At 40.6% G+C, this 17,186-nt stretch overlaps 1 protein-coding gene across 9 annotated transcripts in view; it reads right to left on the reverse strand.

Annotated features, from left to right (window-relative positions):
• The window catches only part of CDC42BPA (CDC42 binding protein kinase alpha), a 317,618-nt gene that overhangs the window by 124,018 nt on the left and 176,414 nt on the right, over window positions 1–17,186 (reverse strand). For all 9 annotated transcript variants that reach the window (XM_030301801.1, XM_030301804.1, XM_030301802.1 and 6 more), the window contains exon 12: window positions 2,679–2,812. In XM_030301801.1, coding sequence (XP_030157661.1) covers window positions 2,679–2,812 — 134 coding nt within the window. The remainder of the gene's footprint in view (window positions 1–2,678; window positions 2,813–17,186) is intronic.

Below are 17,186 nucleotides of genomic sequence, written 5' to 3' on the forward strand. Positions count from 1 at the left end.
ATCAAGTGTAAGCAACTTTAATGTCTGTAGACAAACAACTGAATAGACAGATTCTGGAGCGTTCACATAATGGTGTACCATACAGCAGATAAATGAGTGCTCTACAGTCCCATGGATGCATCTTAGAAATACAACGAGTGAAACAACAAACTGTGCAAAACTGCATGTACCACTTTACACAGCTCAGAAACAAGCCACACCAAATAACGTATGTGTATTTTCATTTCCTGTGGCATTAAAAATTCTTTAGCCACCAGGTTTAATGGCTATATAATATTTCATCATATGAACCGGTCGGGCATTTTGGTAGTTTCTAATATTTTTCTTTTATAAATGTGGTAATTTGTTCTCTGTGAACAAATCTTTGCTTCAATGTCTGATTATCTTCTTGAGTTACATTTCGACAAATGGAATTATTATATCAAGGACTTTAGTATTTGAAGGCTTTGGATACCTGTTGCAAATTAGCTTTCCAGAAATAAGGTATCAGATTACAAGCTCATCTTCAGCATTTGGCACCGGCATTTTTATTTGTTTTCACTGAAGTATAACGAGCATAGAACGTTATGCTAGTTTCAGGTGCACAACATAGTGATTGGACAGTTCTGTACGTTACTCAGTGCTCACCGTGATAGGCATAGTTACCCTCTGTCACCACACAGTGCTGTTAGAGTATTATATCCCCTATGCTCTACTTGTTATCTCCTATTATACATTATTTAGAGATTATAGTACTAAGGGATAAGAAGTATTTTTCAATAAGGAAATGACGGACAATAAGGAGAAGGGGATAAAAAAAATGACTGGCCAGGGCTATGCCACAAAATTCATAATGTTCCTATTCCTTAAGTTAGATGGTCGGTTCAGAGACAGGCATTATATTATGTGCATCAAAACTCCTATAATGTTACGTTTATTCTTTTATATGTATCTAAAGAAAAAAATGTTAAGAAGATTATCTGCTGCCTGTAGGATATTAAGCATATCCCTTAAAATACCAATATAATATTTCTTTATAGCACTACCCTCTTCTCAAAATATACTAAAAAAGGATTTTTAACATTAATACTTAATAAAATTGGCAAGATACTTGTTACTATAAATCTAGATGTTGGATTCTCATCTTTTTTATGTTTACTAAGTTTGGCTGAATAATCCTACCTTTATATACACAACAGCTACCACTAATATTATTATAATATTACTGTAATATTACTAAAACAAATATAACATCTGTTATAAATTCCAAATTTTATTAAGTTGACCATGAATTTAAATGGATCTGTACACAAAACTGCTTATAATTGCATTAAGAAAAAAGCAAAAAGATACCAATCAAATTCAATTTAACCTTTACAGCTTTCTCTGTCAGTCTTTTCTATTAGCTTCATCAGCAAAAGGTTGTTTTATTTTTAATTGCCTCCATTTCTTTTTTTTTTTTTTTTTAATTTTTTTTTTCAACGCTTTTTATTTATTTTTGGGACAGAGAGAGACAGAGCATGAACGGGGGAGGGGCAGAGAGAGAGGGAGACACAGAATCGGAAACAGGCTCCAGGCTCCGAGCCATCAGCCCAGAGCCTGACGCGGGGCTCGAACTCACGGACCGCGAGATCGTGACCTGGCTGAAGTCAGACGCTTAACCGACTGCGCCACCCAGGCGCCCCAATTGCCTCCATTTCTTTTTTTTTTTTTTTTTAATTTTTTTTTTTCAACGTTTATTTATTTTCGGGACAGAGAGAGACAGAGCATGAACGGGGGACGGGCAGAGAGAGAGGGAGACACAGAATCGGAAACAGGCTCCAGGCTCCGAGCCATCAGCCCAGAGCCGGACGCGGGGCTCGAACTCACGGACCGCGAGATCGTGACCTGGCTGAAGTCGGACGCTCAACCGACTGCGCCACCCAGGCGCCCCTGCCTCCATTTCTTTACTGGCAGTAAGACTTTAAGATCTTCCCCAAAAGAACTTCATTATATTATTATATACTGCATCACTGAATACAATTTACATAAGCCATAAACCACTCATTTCTTTTTTGTGTTGGCTAGTATTAATTCCAACATTTTAAAATTTGTTAATGAAAGGCAAAGTACACATTCTGAGTGGTTTAAGTAAAATGTTTTTCTCTGGTGTGTATTATTTATGGGATGTGTTAGGTTGTCTTTGCTATTAATAAATTTTGTTGATGCTTTTAATACTGTTTAAGTATTATATCAAGTTCTTATGAAAATAACTTTAGCTTCTTCATCCGTGCTTTGAAAGATAAATTGACATTTTAAAAAATAATTAAAACATTAAAGAAATTTTTTATTCTAATCTTTTAAGAATGTTCATATCAGCAAATCACAATGAAAATATGCCTTTAGTTTTTATTTGTCCAAAGACATGACAATATCTCACTGTTTGCTTATTCCGTAATATTTTTTAAAACATTTACTTTTAATCAAGTCCTTTGATTAGACTTTTCAAAAGAACAGATGATTCTGAATGTCAAAAATCTTGACAGTACGTAAATGTCTTCATTACTAGCTATTACTCAAATGACACATACCAAAATAATTAAACATTTTACAACATATACTTTATGTTCTTGTAACTCATTACGAAAGCTTTTAGAATACAAATTAAATAAGATTAAGAATCTAAAACCGGGTTTAACAATCTATCCCTGTATTTTTACCTTGTTTAATTCTTCCCTTTCTTGTTGTAGTGTTTTGATTTGTTTTTCATAAGCCTTGATTTGCCTAAAAGCATCATCTAGCTCTCTCCTCACAGCGTTGGCTTCCTCAAGTTGCTGTTCCAAGTGACTTGATTCTAAAAAGAGACAACAGTGTTTATGGTAGTATTCATATAAAAACAAATGCTCGAAACCAAGGTTTTAAACAACTAAGTTGAAAAAAATAACATATCCTGAATTTGGTATTAGGCTTATAGACACCCCTTCCAGTATGACTATAACTCGCGACAATTAAGTGCTTGTCAAGTTCACTGAAGAAAGGGTACGGCTAATATCAGTGTGAAAGTGTGTAACACTTGCATGAAAAACGTCTTACATTTCTGTTAGAAAAAGAAGACCATACTTCCAGAAAAGTACCTTCAGAGCCAATTAAAAGCTTAAAACTATCAAAAAAATCAAAAGCAACCAACTGGACAAAACAGACCCATTTTCCTCTATGTTTGGTTATCAGCATTCCTGCGCTGACTTTAGTCAAATTATTATTAAGATGGCTGTGCTTCTCATGGCTGCAGGCCAGTTTCACTAGCGGTTGTCTGAAGAACAAACTCTGATTTCGGAAAGTAAATACGCGAACGCCTCTGATCTAGGTCAGCTCCTCCATTTTCTAGAAGAAGAAACTGAGGCCAGGAGAGCTGGATATCTGGCCTGAGGTCACACTGCTAAATGGGTCTTGGAGCAGAGACGAGGACTCAGGAAATCCTGCATCGGCCTCTTCTTCTGGGAAAGCGACAATTCTTAACATCATCACTTCAGAAGAGTTATTACGAAACAGAACAGCCTCACTCATTTGAACACACTGCCTGCACAAAACTGGATAAATTGACACGAAATGGTCACGGCATCAGAAGTAGATTGGCAAGCTGAAGAACTGAAGCCCACAAAACCGAGAAATCTACACACATTCACTGTCAATTTCTGCTCTTTACAAAACCTTCCCACTCAGAGAGTCATCCCCACACAGTAGCAGGAACACCTGCGAGCTTGCCAGAAATGCAGAATCTCGGGCCTCAACCCAGACCTAATGAATCAGATCTGTATTTTAACAAGATCCCCCGGGTCTGGCAAATTCAGGTGTGGGAATAGATGATGCACAGAGTATCGTGTATTACTGAGTCCAACGCTTTCAATAAATGAAGTCATGTTCATAAGACACTGGTCCTACCATAAAGAGATTTTGTGTGTAGAGAGAGTCCTGTAGCCAAGAAGTCACTTAAATGCGTTAGTGTATCCCATGCTAACTGCTGCTGGAGTCCTTCAACAAAACAATTTACTGATATTCAGTGCCCTAAATTTATAGATTTATTAAGAGCTTATTGATCTGAGATGTTTTGAGAGTGTAGATGCATTTATGGATACCACGGTTTTCAACGATTTTCAACAACATCTGTGAAGTTGCATGTAACTAGTTTTTGTTCTGTCTCAACAGAATAACTTAAGCAGTCTAATTTAATAAATGTTTTACTTGAAGAACACTGCAACATCACAGGATGTTTAACCTTAAAGATCATGGGATATTTAGTCTTATGTTCAGCAAAGTATATTTTATCATTTTCTCAAGTTTCAGCATTTCCTGCAGGAATTTTTCTGTTTATACTAATTTCCTTGAAACATTTTTAAGTGATACTTTCCTGTTATTTTAAGGTTTTAACATTTTTAAGATGTCAAAAGTTTACTTTTTTTAATTTTTTTTTTTTTTAGCGTTTTTATTTTTGAGACAGAGAGAGACAGAGCACGAACGGGGGAGCGGCAGAGAGAGAGGGAGACACAGAATCGGAAGCAGGCTCCAGGCTCTTAGCCATCAGCCCAGAGCCCGACGCGGGGCTCGAACTCACGGACCGTGAGATCGTGACTTGAGCTGAAGTCGGACGCCTAACCGACTGAGCCACCCAGGCGTCCCTCAAAAGTTTATTTCTAATAATTAGGAGTCAAAATTTAGTATGTGACATGGCTGACTTTTGTCCTTTGAGGGTCTAACTTTGGTCCTGTTCATGGCTACGGTGTGCCAGCCTGAAGCAGTCAGTTGGCACGCATTGTGATCCCGTCTCATTTGCCTACTTTCTTCTACTCTGAAGAGTCTTTCCCCAGCGTGGTGAAGGTTTTCTGCAAATTACTGAGTCATTCGCTTATCTCTACTGCTTTTTATTAGCAACAAAAATGAAATCAGTGTTTTATATACTGTCTGCATCACATCAAGTTTACAGCAAAACAACTCCATGGGGCGGCTTTGGTGGCGGCCTTCAGTGGTTTATGGTTCCCTTTCAATGTGCGTTAAATTTTGGTTTTCTCTCAGCCATGTCACTTTGGCTGCTTTGCAATGGAGTTGGTAAGTGTATCTGTGAATTATATGTCAGGTTTTCGTGTTTCACACAGAAGGGTTGGAGAAGACAAGCTCACTCGATTATTTATAAAAGCTTCGAATCTGATACACACAGAATTATGCATTCCCCAAAGATAAAAACCCCAACTCAAGAAAAATCCAGAATACACTGAATTTTGGCCAACAACTATCAAATGGCTAAGGCACATGAACATTTACTTTCACTACAACAAATGGTGAATTCAATGAAGACTTTGAAAGAAATCCTCAGTGGGGCGCCTGGGTGGTTTAGTCGGTTGGGCGTCTAACTTCGGCTCAGGCCATGATATCTCGGTTTGTGAGTTCGAGCCCCGCATCAGGCTCTGTGCTGACAGCTCAGAGCCTGGAGCCTGCTTGGGATTCTGTGTCTCCCTCTCTCTCTGCCCCTCCCATGCTCATGCTCTGTCTCTCAATAACAAATAAAAAACGGTAAAAAAAAATTTTTTTTAAATAAAAAAAGAAAGAAAGAAATCCTCAGAGACTATCAAAAAATACCTCACGCAACACGATGAGCCATACCATTCCAGGCCAAGTAACTAAAAAGCAGTTTTCATGAGTAAAGAGCAGAAGCAGACCAGCACAACAGGCTAGCACACTCCAACCAAATGGTTCCTAGCTCACTGCTGCTAGGACAGCTGGGAAATTCAATCATTCCTATAAGGATTTAATAAGGGACAAAAAACACAATAAGGAAATTCTCTTTGCACTGTGTGGCATGGAAGAGAAATATTAAATAGGCTCTGTCTTGAAGGAGATAACCAGGTCAGGAAGATAAAGAGTAACACCCCACAAATCATAAATGAAGCAGAAACACACATGTAGATCGTGTGGCAGGTTCTATGGGAGCTAGGGGAGGAGGACCGGGGAAGAGGCCACGGCTACCGCGGGACTCGATGTGGAGCACGGACGACCCGCGAGGGGCGAGGACTGTGACCAGGGCGGCGTTAGAAGCACAGTCAAAGCACCTCTCCCTGACCTGTGCAGACACAGTATCACCGCTTCTCCCTTACGTTCTGATTCCTAAAATAACCCAGGACTCTTCTGAGATGGGAAGAGATCTGACTTCCAATCATGACGGGGAAACAGGTTCCCCTATACCTACCCCTCTCCCTCCATTCCCTATCCTTCTCCTTCATTTACATGATGCAGGGCAGTGTGTGTGTGTGTGTGTGTGTGTGTGTGTGTGTGTGTGTGTGTGTGTGAGAGAGAGAGAGAGAGAGAGAGAGAGAGAGAGAGAGAGAGAGAGAGAGACACAGACAGACAGACAGACAGAGGGAGAGGGGAATAGTTAGTTTAGGGTTGGAGAGACAGACAAACCACCCATCTCCAGGCAACAAAAGAAAGGGGGTTACAAAGCACATTAGAGATTACAATAATTATTCAGGAAACAAGAAACCATTCCCGTATCTTCTCAGGGAAAAATATCAAATGAGAGTATGAATTTATACTTTCATCTGCTGAGTGTCCATTAGATGACACAAGGAAACTCTGTCTTACCTTCTTGGGAGTTTGGAGTGTGATAAGGAAAGAAGATTTTAAAAAGAAATTTTAAGTAATTATAACTTTATTAAAATTTTCTAGGAGTCTCAATATATTGGAGAACACTGCCATAGGGAAAGAAAAGATATACAGGCACTGCTGGTGTGTAATCGTCTACACAAAGATCTAGCTTAAGAAGTAGCTAACAGAAGGTGATTTGGGGGCACCGACTCTTGATTTCGGCTCAGGTCGTGATCTCACAGCTTCTGAGATCGAGCCCCAAGTTGGGCTCTGTGCTGACAGTGTATAGCCTGCTTGGGATTCTCTCTCTCCCTCCCTCCCTGTTTGCCCCTCCCCCGCTCATACATACGGTCTCTCGCTCTCTCTCAAAAAAACACATAAATTAAAAAAAAAACAAAGGTGATTTGCACTTTTCTTTAAAGCCAGGACTATAGTCAAGGCTACTCGTAGGGCAGGTTCCTAGAAGAGCCTGTTTTCTATTATCTCTAGCTTTTACATCGAAGTGTTTAGGACAGCGTGGGTTTAACTGTGAATGAGACACAGCCCCAGCCTTACCACTCTGCCTCCAGTACCGAGTATAATTTCTGGTACGGAACAATACCTCAATAAGGATGTTTATGGGCTGAACTGAGAAGGACTGTGTTGCCAGTGGGAACATAATGGCACAGCCACTGCGGAAAACGGTTCGGCAATTCCTAAAAACACTGAACATGAATTTCTGTACAAATTCAGGAATTCTACTTCTGGACTTGATATATGTTCCCTCATGTGCAAGGCGGCACTATTTACAATAAACAAAATGGGGAAGCAACCCAAGTGCGTTGGTGACGAACGTAAAAACAGAAGGGAGTATTTGCATACACGCAGAATGTTGTAGAAGACAGGAAATCCGACACAGGCTACAACATGGGTGAACCGTGAAGACGCTGCTAAGTGAAGTCAGCCAGCCACGGAGGGACAAATACTTTATGACTGCACTCACGTGAGGCTCCCAGAGCAGTTACATGCAGAGACGCAGAAAGAACGGCGGGTGCCAGGGGCTGGGTGTGGGAGGATCGGCAGCTGGTGTTTCATGGGCGGAGAGTTTCCGTCTGGGAAGATACCGGGCTGCGGGACGGAGCGTGACAGCCGCACAGCACGTGAATGTGTTATATACCACCGATGTGACACTTAGACATGGTTAAAACGGTCACTTTATGTTATGTACATTTTACCACAATAGGTAAAAAGAGGTTTAAAAATGAACAAATGATGGAAAAAAAAGAACGAGATGGGATGGAATCCTGGGCACACTGAGACCAGCACACGCCCAAGAGCTGCTGGGAAGGAAGAATGCTAAAAACAGGATCCGCCCTTTCTCTTCACCTCGTTTTCACTGGTTCTGCCCCGCCCCTGGGAAAAGCTAAAATAGACGAGTGAAGGAGCAGTCCTATAGCCTCTGCATTTAGGGAGTAAGTAGGAGGAAAGTGAAGAAGGAAATCTCCATCAACAGGTCAACGGTAACCAATTTCCCCAGTTAGAGGCCTCCTTCCAGGCACCGCTGACTTGTACGTAAGGGGTGAGTGTGTCGCGAATTGCCCGGAAAGACGTATTAGGAAGACATCTTAGGAAGCGGTCGGACGTTTCCAAGAGCGAAGTTTCACTGATCACTCGTCAACCCATACTGACTTGGGCTTTTTACGTGTCATACACTCTTCCGTGCCCTTGGACGTATCAATGAAAGAACCAAGTTCCTATTTTCAAGAAGATTACTATCTAGCAGTCAGGCGAGGGAAGTAAAGCAATATACAAATAAAAACCTATGTCAGCGGTAACACGTGTTCTAGAGGAGCTTAAGTTCACGGTGAGGAATGTTTTTGGCAAACAAGCAAAAATAAATGAATGAAGAAGGAAGGAATGAGGGAAGGAGGAGGGAAGGAAGAGGGAGTGGAGAAAGAAAAGAGAAAACAACAACGAAATAGCGAAAACTCAGAATGTGACCGAGGAGAACTAAGCGTAATTCACTTCGGCGGAAATCTGGAGACGCAGTGACATGCAGGATAACGAAGGGCCTTGGAGACAGAGCTGAGCTGTTTCACTTTCACCCAGGAGCCAGCGGGCATCCACGGAAGACACGTTAGCACGTGTTCAGAAGCTGTGACGTGATCTGATCCACATTTGAAGAGCTTACTCTGGAGACTTCTGCTTCCAGAAAGAAGGATTAGATACATTTCCCCTCTTCTCTGGACATCATACATAAAACAAACATAAGAAAAATGAAATTTGGAGAGAAGAAAAAGGATGACCGATGGAGACAAGGGAACCTGAAACTGTGATGTCAGGAACACTGGACCAACACAGCGGGAAGTTCTCTGGGTTTTCTTTGCGGTTCATTTTTCCCAGACACAGAGACAAAGAAACTGGCGATCCAGGGGCGCCTGGGTGGCGCAGTCGGTTAAGCGTCCGACTTCAGCCAGGTCACGATCTCGCGGTCCGTGAGTTCGAGCCCCGCGTCGGGCTCTGGGCTGATGGCTCAGAGCCTGGAGCCTGTTTCCGATTCTGTGTCTCCCTCTCTCTCTGCCCCTCCCCCGTTCATGCTCTGTCTCTCTCTGTCCCAAAAATAAAATAAATGTTGAAAAAAAAAAAAATTAAAAAAAAAAAAAAAAAAAAAAGAAACTGGCGATCCAGAAATGCCAACAGGGGCAGCAAATAAAAGCCCCGACAGGAGCCCACTCTTTCTACCCAAAGGACCAGGAAAGGGGCAAATTAGCAAGACCGAAAACTTTCAGGAAGCAACTGTTCCACTCAAGTTAAACAATAGAAACAACTTCCTCCACAACCACGTCTGTCAGGGAAGGACACGTGAGGAGCCAGACCTCAATCATGTCAGGCTATGATGAAGCACCCAGAAACAGACACACCATGAGGCATGAGGGTACTCAGAGGACTGCTAAAGGGCCACTGGCCGTAACACGCGCGTTTCACATGCAATGTCCGTGGAGACCAGATGGGCAACTAGCACTTCCGCAACCCCCAGCGGCAGCGGTGAGGTTGTCCATCGTCCCCGCGTTGGGCTGGTGTCAGAGAAGGAAGAACGTCCGCCACTGCCCGGCGGTACGAGGGCGATGCCCACCACCGAGTTGGTGGAAACCCAACCTCCTCCGGGAATAACGAGGGGCCCTTCTCTGGGTGTCGCGGGAGGCCAAGCGGGGAAAGTGAACCTCCACCTCAACCTGGCAAGCCACCGCTGCTGGAGTGGTATCGGGAAAAGCTGGCGAAAATGGAAAAGTGCAAATAAGATCCAGAGTCACTAACTGAAAATCAGTCATCCTATCGGGAACTAGGAAAATCTCAACTTGAATGAGAAAAGGAAATCGACAGATGCAGACGATGAAATAATAGAGATGTTAGAAATATCTGGCAAGACATTAAACCAGCTATGATAAAAATGCTCCACCGAGCAATTACGGACATATCTGAAATAAATGAACGAACAGAAGACTCAAGCGAAGATACAGCAAGTCTCAGCAAAGAAACAAGTTTACAAAAAACAAAATGGAAAATTTAGAAATAAATGTAAAAAAAATCTGGATTGTTGGGTTCCACAGAGGAACCCATCAGAGGATTCTTTCCATCACAGGAAAGAATCAGTGAAATGGAAGATAAAGCAGTAGAAATTGACCAATCTAAATAGTGGGGGGAAAAAAACAGAATGAAAACAAAAATGAACAGAGACCCAAAGATTTGTGGATCGATAACAAAAGATGTAACATCTAAGTCATCAGTAGGCAGGTCTGTAAAAGTACTCAAAGTAATTAAGTGGAAAAACGTGGAAAGACACATTTATGTGTCTTTATTACAGAAGAGGAACAAATCCCAAACAGAATAAACCCCAAGAAAACCATGCCAAAACACACCATTAAACATCAGAGAACTATAAAAGAAGAAAAACCTTGCAAGCAGCCAGAAAAAAACAACACCCTAGATAAAGGGGGGAAAAACCCTCAGAATGACTGTGATTTTCTCCTCATAAACCACAGAGTCCTAAGGAAAGTGGTACAATATTTTTCAGATGCTTAAACAAAAAACTATCAACCCAGAATCCTATGTCCTATAAAAATATTCTTTAGTCATAAAGAGAAAACTAAGACATTCTCAGATGAATAAAAACTAAGAGAATTTGCTGATAGCAGGGTTGTCTTTAAAAAAAAAATGGCTAAAGGAAGGGGCAACCCGGGTGGCTCAGTCAGTTAAGTGTCTGACTTTGGCTCAGGTTATGATCTCACGGTTTATGAGTTCAAGCCCCGTGTCAGGCTCTGTGCTGACAGCTCAGAGCCTGGAGCCTGATTGGGATTCTGTGTCTCCCCCTCTCTCTTTGCCCTTTCCCTACTCGCACACACACTCTCCCTCAAAAATAAACAAACATTAAAAAAATTTTTTTTTTAATGGCTAAAGGAAATCCTCTAAACAGAAAATAAGAGAATAAGGAGCTCATCAATATCAAAAAGGAATACAGAGCATGGTATATAAAAATTGGGTAAATTGGGTCACCTGGGTGGCTCAGTCAGTTAAGGGTCCGACTTCAGCTCACAGTTTATGAGTTCAAGCCATGCATCAGGCTCTGTGCTGTGAGCACAGAGTCTGCTTCAGATCCTCTGCCCCTCCTCCACTTGTGTGTGTGTGTGCACGCTCTCTCTCAAAAATAAGCATTTAAATAAATAAATAGATAGATAAATATTTTAAAATATGGGTAAATCCATAAGGATTTTCTTCTCCTCCTAAGCTTTCTAAATTATATTTCACAACTATAATTGCTATCAACATACAACAGACTGTTATAACTAAAATACTTTATGTCAGCCTCATACTAAGCATAAAGTAAAAAGCTACAGTAGGAATACAAAAGATAAAGAAAAGGGAATCAGAGTTTAACGCTATAGAAAATGATTAATTTATAAATGACGTCAGTTAAGAGAGGAACTTAAACAAAGGAACTACAAAACACTCAGAAAACAGTAAGATGACGTTAGCAAATCCCAATCTTTTATTACTTTAAATATAAATGGATTAAATTCTCCAACAACAAGACCTAGAGTAGTTGGATGAATTAAACCAAGACCCAATTATATGCTGTCTATAAAAGCCTCACTTCAGCTTTAAGGAGACACAAAGGCTCAAAATGAAGGGATGGAACAAGGTATTTCATCCAAGTGGAAACCAAAAGAAAACAAGGGTAGCTATAGTTAGACAAAATAGATGTTAAGTCAAAAATAGTAACAAGTGAGAAAAAAGCTACCATATGACAATAAAAAGGGCAATTTATCAAGAAGGTATGACAATTATAAATACATATGCACCTAACACCGTAGCATCTAAATATACTGAGCAGATACACCAGATCTGAAGGGATAAATAAACAATACGATAAAGTAGGGGACTTCAATACCCTACTTCCAACATTGGATACATCATCTAGACAGAAAACCTATAAGGAAATGTGAATTATATGTGAAAGGAATGTGAATTATACTTTAGAACAAGTGGATCTAACAGACATATATAGAACATTCCCTCGAATAGCAGCAGAATATACATTCTTCCCAAACACACATGGAACATTCTCCAGGATAAATAGATTAAAAAACAAGCGAGGTTACAAAACAAGTCTTATTTAATTTTTTGAAAGAAAATGTTAATGTTTATTTTTGAGAGACCGAGCGAGCAAGTGCAGGGAAGGGGCATAGAGAGAGAGGGAAACATGAATCTGAAGTAGGCTCCAGGCTCTGAGCTGTCAGCACAGAGCCCAATGTGGGGCTCAACCCCACAAACTGTGGAATCATGACCTGAGCCGAAGTTGGACGCTTAACTGTCTGAGCCATGTGGGCACCTCACAAAACAAGTCTTAAGAAATTTAGCAAACGATACCAAGGATCTTTTCCAAGCACAAAAGTATGACATTAGAAATCAATAAAGGACAAAACTTGAAAATTCATAAAAATGTGGAAATTGAACAACACACTCCCGAATAACCAATGGATCACAAAAAGAAATTAAAAAGGAAATTAAAAAGATATCTTGTAACAGACAAAAATGGAAACACTATATGCCATATGAAATATGGCAAATGCAGTTCTAAGAAGGAAGTTCATGGCAATAAATACCTCTACATTAAAAAAATGAAAGACCTCAAACCCCTAAATCTAAAGTTAGCAGAAGAAAGGAATTAACAAAGATCAGAGAAACAATAAATGAAACAAACATCAGGAAAACAAAGAAAAGATCAATGTAACTAAGACATTGTTTTTGGACAGTCAAAATGGCAAAACTTTAGCTAGACTTAAAAAAAAAAACGACAACTCATATAAATAAAATCAGAAAGAGGAAACATTTCAATGGGCAGCACATACAAAGATCATAAGAGACTACTATGAACAATTACATGCCAGCAAACTGGATAACCTAGAAAAATGGACAGATTTATAGAAACATAAAACCAAACAAAACTGAATTGTGAATAAATTAAAAAATCTAAACAGACCAATAATGCTAAAGATACCGAATTAATAATCAAAAACCTCCAAACAAAGAAAAACCCAGGACCTGGTGGTTTTACTGGTGAATTCTAACAAACCTTGTAAAAAGAATTAACACCAATCCTTCTTGAACTCTTCCAAAAAATGAAAGAGGAGGGAATACGTTCAAACTCATTTTATGAGGCCAGCACTACACTGATACCACAGCCAAAGAGCGCCAAAAGCAAAAATCAACAAGTGGGACAACACTGAACTTACTTCTGGAGAGCAAAGGAAACCATCCGCAACATAAAAAGGCAACCTAATGGATGGGAGAAAATACCTGCAAATCACATATCTGAGAAGGGGTTAATACAGAAAATATATTTTAGAAACTTGTAAAACTCAATGGCAAACAAACAATCTGATTAAAAAATGGGCAGAAGATCTGAATAGACTTTTTCTTTTTTTTTTTCCCTAAAGAAGACATAAAGATGGCCAACAGGTACATGAAAAGGTGCTCAACGTCAATGCCAATCAAAACCATGATGAGGTATCACCTCGCACCTGTTGGAATGGCTGCTGTCCAAAGACAAGATATAACAAGTGTTGTCATAAACAAGTGTTATAAACAAGTGTTGCAGATAAAAAGGAATATTTGTGCACTGTTAGTGGAAACGTAAATTGGTACAGCCACTTTGGAAAACATGGAGGCTCTTCAAAAAATTGCAAATAGGGGCACCTGGGTGGCTTGGTCGATTAAGCGCCCGACTTCAGTTCAGGTCACAGTCTCATGGTCATGGCCCCGTGCTGGGCTCTGTGCTGCCAGCTCGGAGCCTGGAGCCTGCTTCAGATGCTGCGTCTCCCTCTTTCTCTGCCCCTCCCCCGGTTGCAGTCTGTCTCTGTCTCTCTCAAAACTAAATAAATAAATTAATTAATTAAAAATAGAACTACTGGAGGATCTAGCAATTCCACTTCTGATTATTTATCCAAAGAAAACAAAAACACTGAATTGAAAAGACATGCATTCCATGTTCACTGCAGCATCATTCACAAGCATCAAGACACGGAAGAACTTAAGTGTCCGATGATGGATATGTGGATAAATAAAACGCGGGGTGTATGCACAATGGCATACCACTGAGCCATTAAAATAAGCACTATCTTGCCATTGGCAACAAAGTGGATGGACCTTGAGGGAATTATGCTAAATAAAGGCAGTCAGAGAAAGACAAATACTGCATGATCTCACTCAATGTGTGGCATCTAAAATAACCAAAAAAGTGAACTCAGAGAACAAACTGGTGGTTCCAAGAGGCAGGGGTGCAAGGGCATGTTAAAGGAGTGAAGGTGATCACAGGTACAAATTTCTAGTTACATAATGCCTAAGTCCTGGGGAGGCAATGCACAGCATGAGGACTACAGCTAATAATTCTGTACCACATACTGAAAAGTCGTTGAGAGAGTAGCTCTTAAAATTTCTAAGCACAAGAAAAAAAATCTGTAACTACGTGTGCTGATGGTAACTGGACTTCCTGTGGTGGTCATTTCACAATATATACAAATACTGAACCATTATGTGCACTCCTAAAACTAATTAACATAATGTTGTATGTCAACTATATCTCAAAACGGAAACAGAAAAATAAAAGAATGAAAACAAAAACAAAGGCAGTACAAAAAACAAAAAAAAGAAAGAAAAAAAAGAAAGGCAGAAAACCAAAGACCAATATTCTTCATGTATACGAATGCCAAAATCCTTAACAAAATACTAGGAATAAAATTCAGTAACACATAAAAATAATTATACACCATGACCAGTGATGTATATATTCCAGGGATGTAAGTTTGGTCCAATATTTCAAAATCAACCAATCTAATCCACCATATTTATAGGCTAACAAAAGGGGGAAAAATCACATGTTCATATCGATAAATGCAGAAAAAATACTTGACAAATTTCGACAACTATCTGTGATAAAAACTCTCAGAAATACAGAAATAGATGTGTACATCTGACTTGGTAAAGAGCACCTATAAAAAATGTGTAGCTAATATTACGCTTGAGGGCAAAACACTGAAGGCTTCCCCCTAAGACTGGGAAGAAAGCCAGGATGTATATTCTCATCACTCTTCTCCAACACAGCGCTGGGGATTCTAGCCAGTAGAGCAAAAAGAAACGAAAAGCACACAGATCAAAGAGGCAAAAACACAACCATCCTATTTGCAGATACATGATGATTAGCACAGAAAATCCTAAGGATTCAATCAATTAAAAAGGAATCAATTAGGGGCGTCTGGGTGGCTCAGTCGGTTGGGCGTCCGACTTTGGCTCAGGTGGTGATTTCACGGTTCTTGAGTTCGAGCCCTGCGTCAGGCTCTGTGCTGACAGCTTGGAGACTGCTTCAGATTCTGTGTCTCCCTCTCTCTCTGCCCCTCCCCTGCTCATGCTCTGTCTCTCTCTGTCTCAAAAATAAATAAAACATTAAAAAAAAAATTTTTTTAGGAAATCAATTAAAAAAAAAAAACACCCTCTGAGAGCTAATAAAATGGGCTTATGAGTAACTCATCTCAATCCATATTACCTCTCTGAAGATAAATCCCTAACCATCCCAGCTGGTCACTTTTTTCAGTGTCAAATAACTAACACATTCAGTGCTCTTGATGTTTTATTGTCGATAGCAAAGCAAAGCAAATGATTCTGCGTATCATATTTCCAAACACCTTAACTGTAGAAAATAAAGCTACAGAAATTTGATAAAGAGATATCTCTTAGGAAGAGAGCCACTTAAAAAAAATAAACAGCATAAATTATGGTCAAATTTAAGAGCTCCATGTGTATTTAATATAAGCAAAGTATTAACATGGCATTCAAACAGTCCTTTTTAGGGGTGCCTGGGGGGCTCAGGCGGTTAGGCATCCGACTTCAGCTCAGATCATGATCTCACGGTTCGTGGGTTCGAGCCCTGCATCGGGCTCTGTGTCTCCCTCTCTCTCTGCCCTTCCCCTACTCACGTGCTCGCTTGCTCTCTCTCCTCCCCCTTCGAATAAACATAAAAAATTTTTTTTAAATAGTTATTTTCATAAAAGATCCTATCTCAGATTCTTCTTCTCCTTCACTTACTTTGGTCTTAAAACGGCCTTTCTGGAGAGGCCTGACTATCCTGGCTAAGCCAGTACCTTCTCTCTCTCCTTATGCTGAGACCAGGTGCCATGCCTCTAAACCCTGCAAAAGGCTCCCATTACACTGACAGAAAAAAAAACCAAAAACCTTGTAACAGTGAGACTGTACTGATGAGGGCACAAGCCTTACCCAACCCTCTGTTCTCCACCCCGTCCGTCTCCATCATCCTCCCTGCTAGCTCATCCTGCTCCAGCCACGCCGTCCGAACTCCTGAGGCGCATTCTGACTTCGGGGCCTTTGCACCGGCTGGTCCTTCTGCGTGGAACGTGTGCTTCCCATTCAACTGCACACTAGCCCCTTACCTGCTTCAAGTTGTTGCTCACCTGTCACCTTCTCAGTGAGGCTTACCCCCAGGCCAGCCTGCATAAGATGACACAACTCCCCATCCTGGACTTCTGACCCCTTCTCCGTATTCTGCTCTAAGTACTCACCACCTTCTAACATAGTGTGTCATTTACAGAGTTACATAGTTACTGTCTTAGGTCTGTTGGGTGCCTTCCAGTCCCGCAAGAACAGGGTTCTGTCATTGTCATCATGCTTAGAACTGCATTCCAAGAGCCTCAAACCATACCTGCTCCCCAGCAGGTGCTCAATCAGTATTTGCTGAACGAGCGGACTCAACGCACGAATGGACGGAACGGACATATCGACACTTGTCTGAATTAATTTACTTAAATCTCGTCAATGTGCCGAAAGGAACTGTTACAGAGAAAATAAAAGTTCATGTCTTGCTGTCCGCATACATCCAGTTTCCTTGTCTACACTGTCCTTCTTCCTGACTCCTGACCCTCCCTCCCCTGTTCGTGTATATGCTCAGCCAGACAAGTTCCAGCTAAACCTCCCAAACTAATACATCTTCTCAAAGCACCATCTTTGTTGGCGTGAACCTTGGTGAGGCGCCTCCTGATCCTCCCCAGGGA

The sequence above is a fragment of the Lynx canadensis genome, chromosome F1, assembly GCF_007474595.2.
Source record: "Lynx canadensis isolate LIC74 chromosome F1, mLynCan4.pri.v2, whole genome shotgun sequence".
Lineage (NCBI taxonomy): Eukaryota > Metazoa > Chordata > Mammalia > Carnivora > Felidae > Lynx > Lynx canadensis.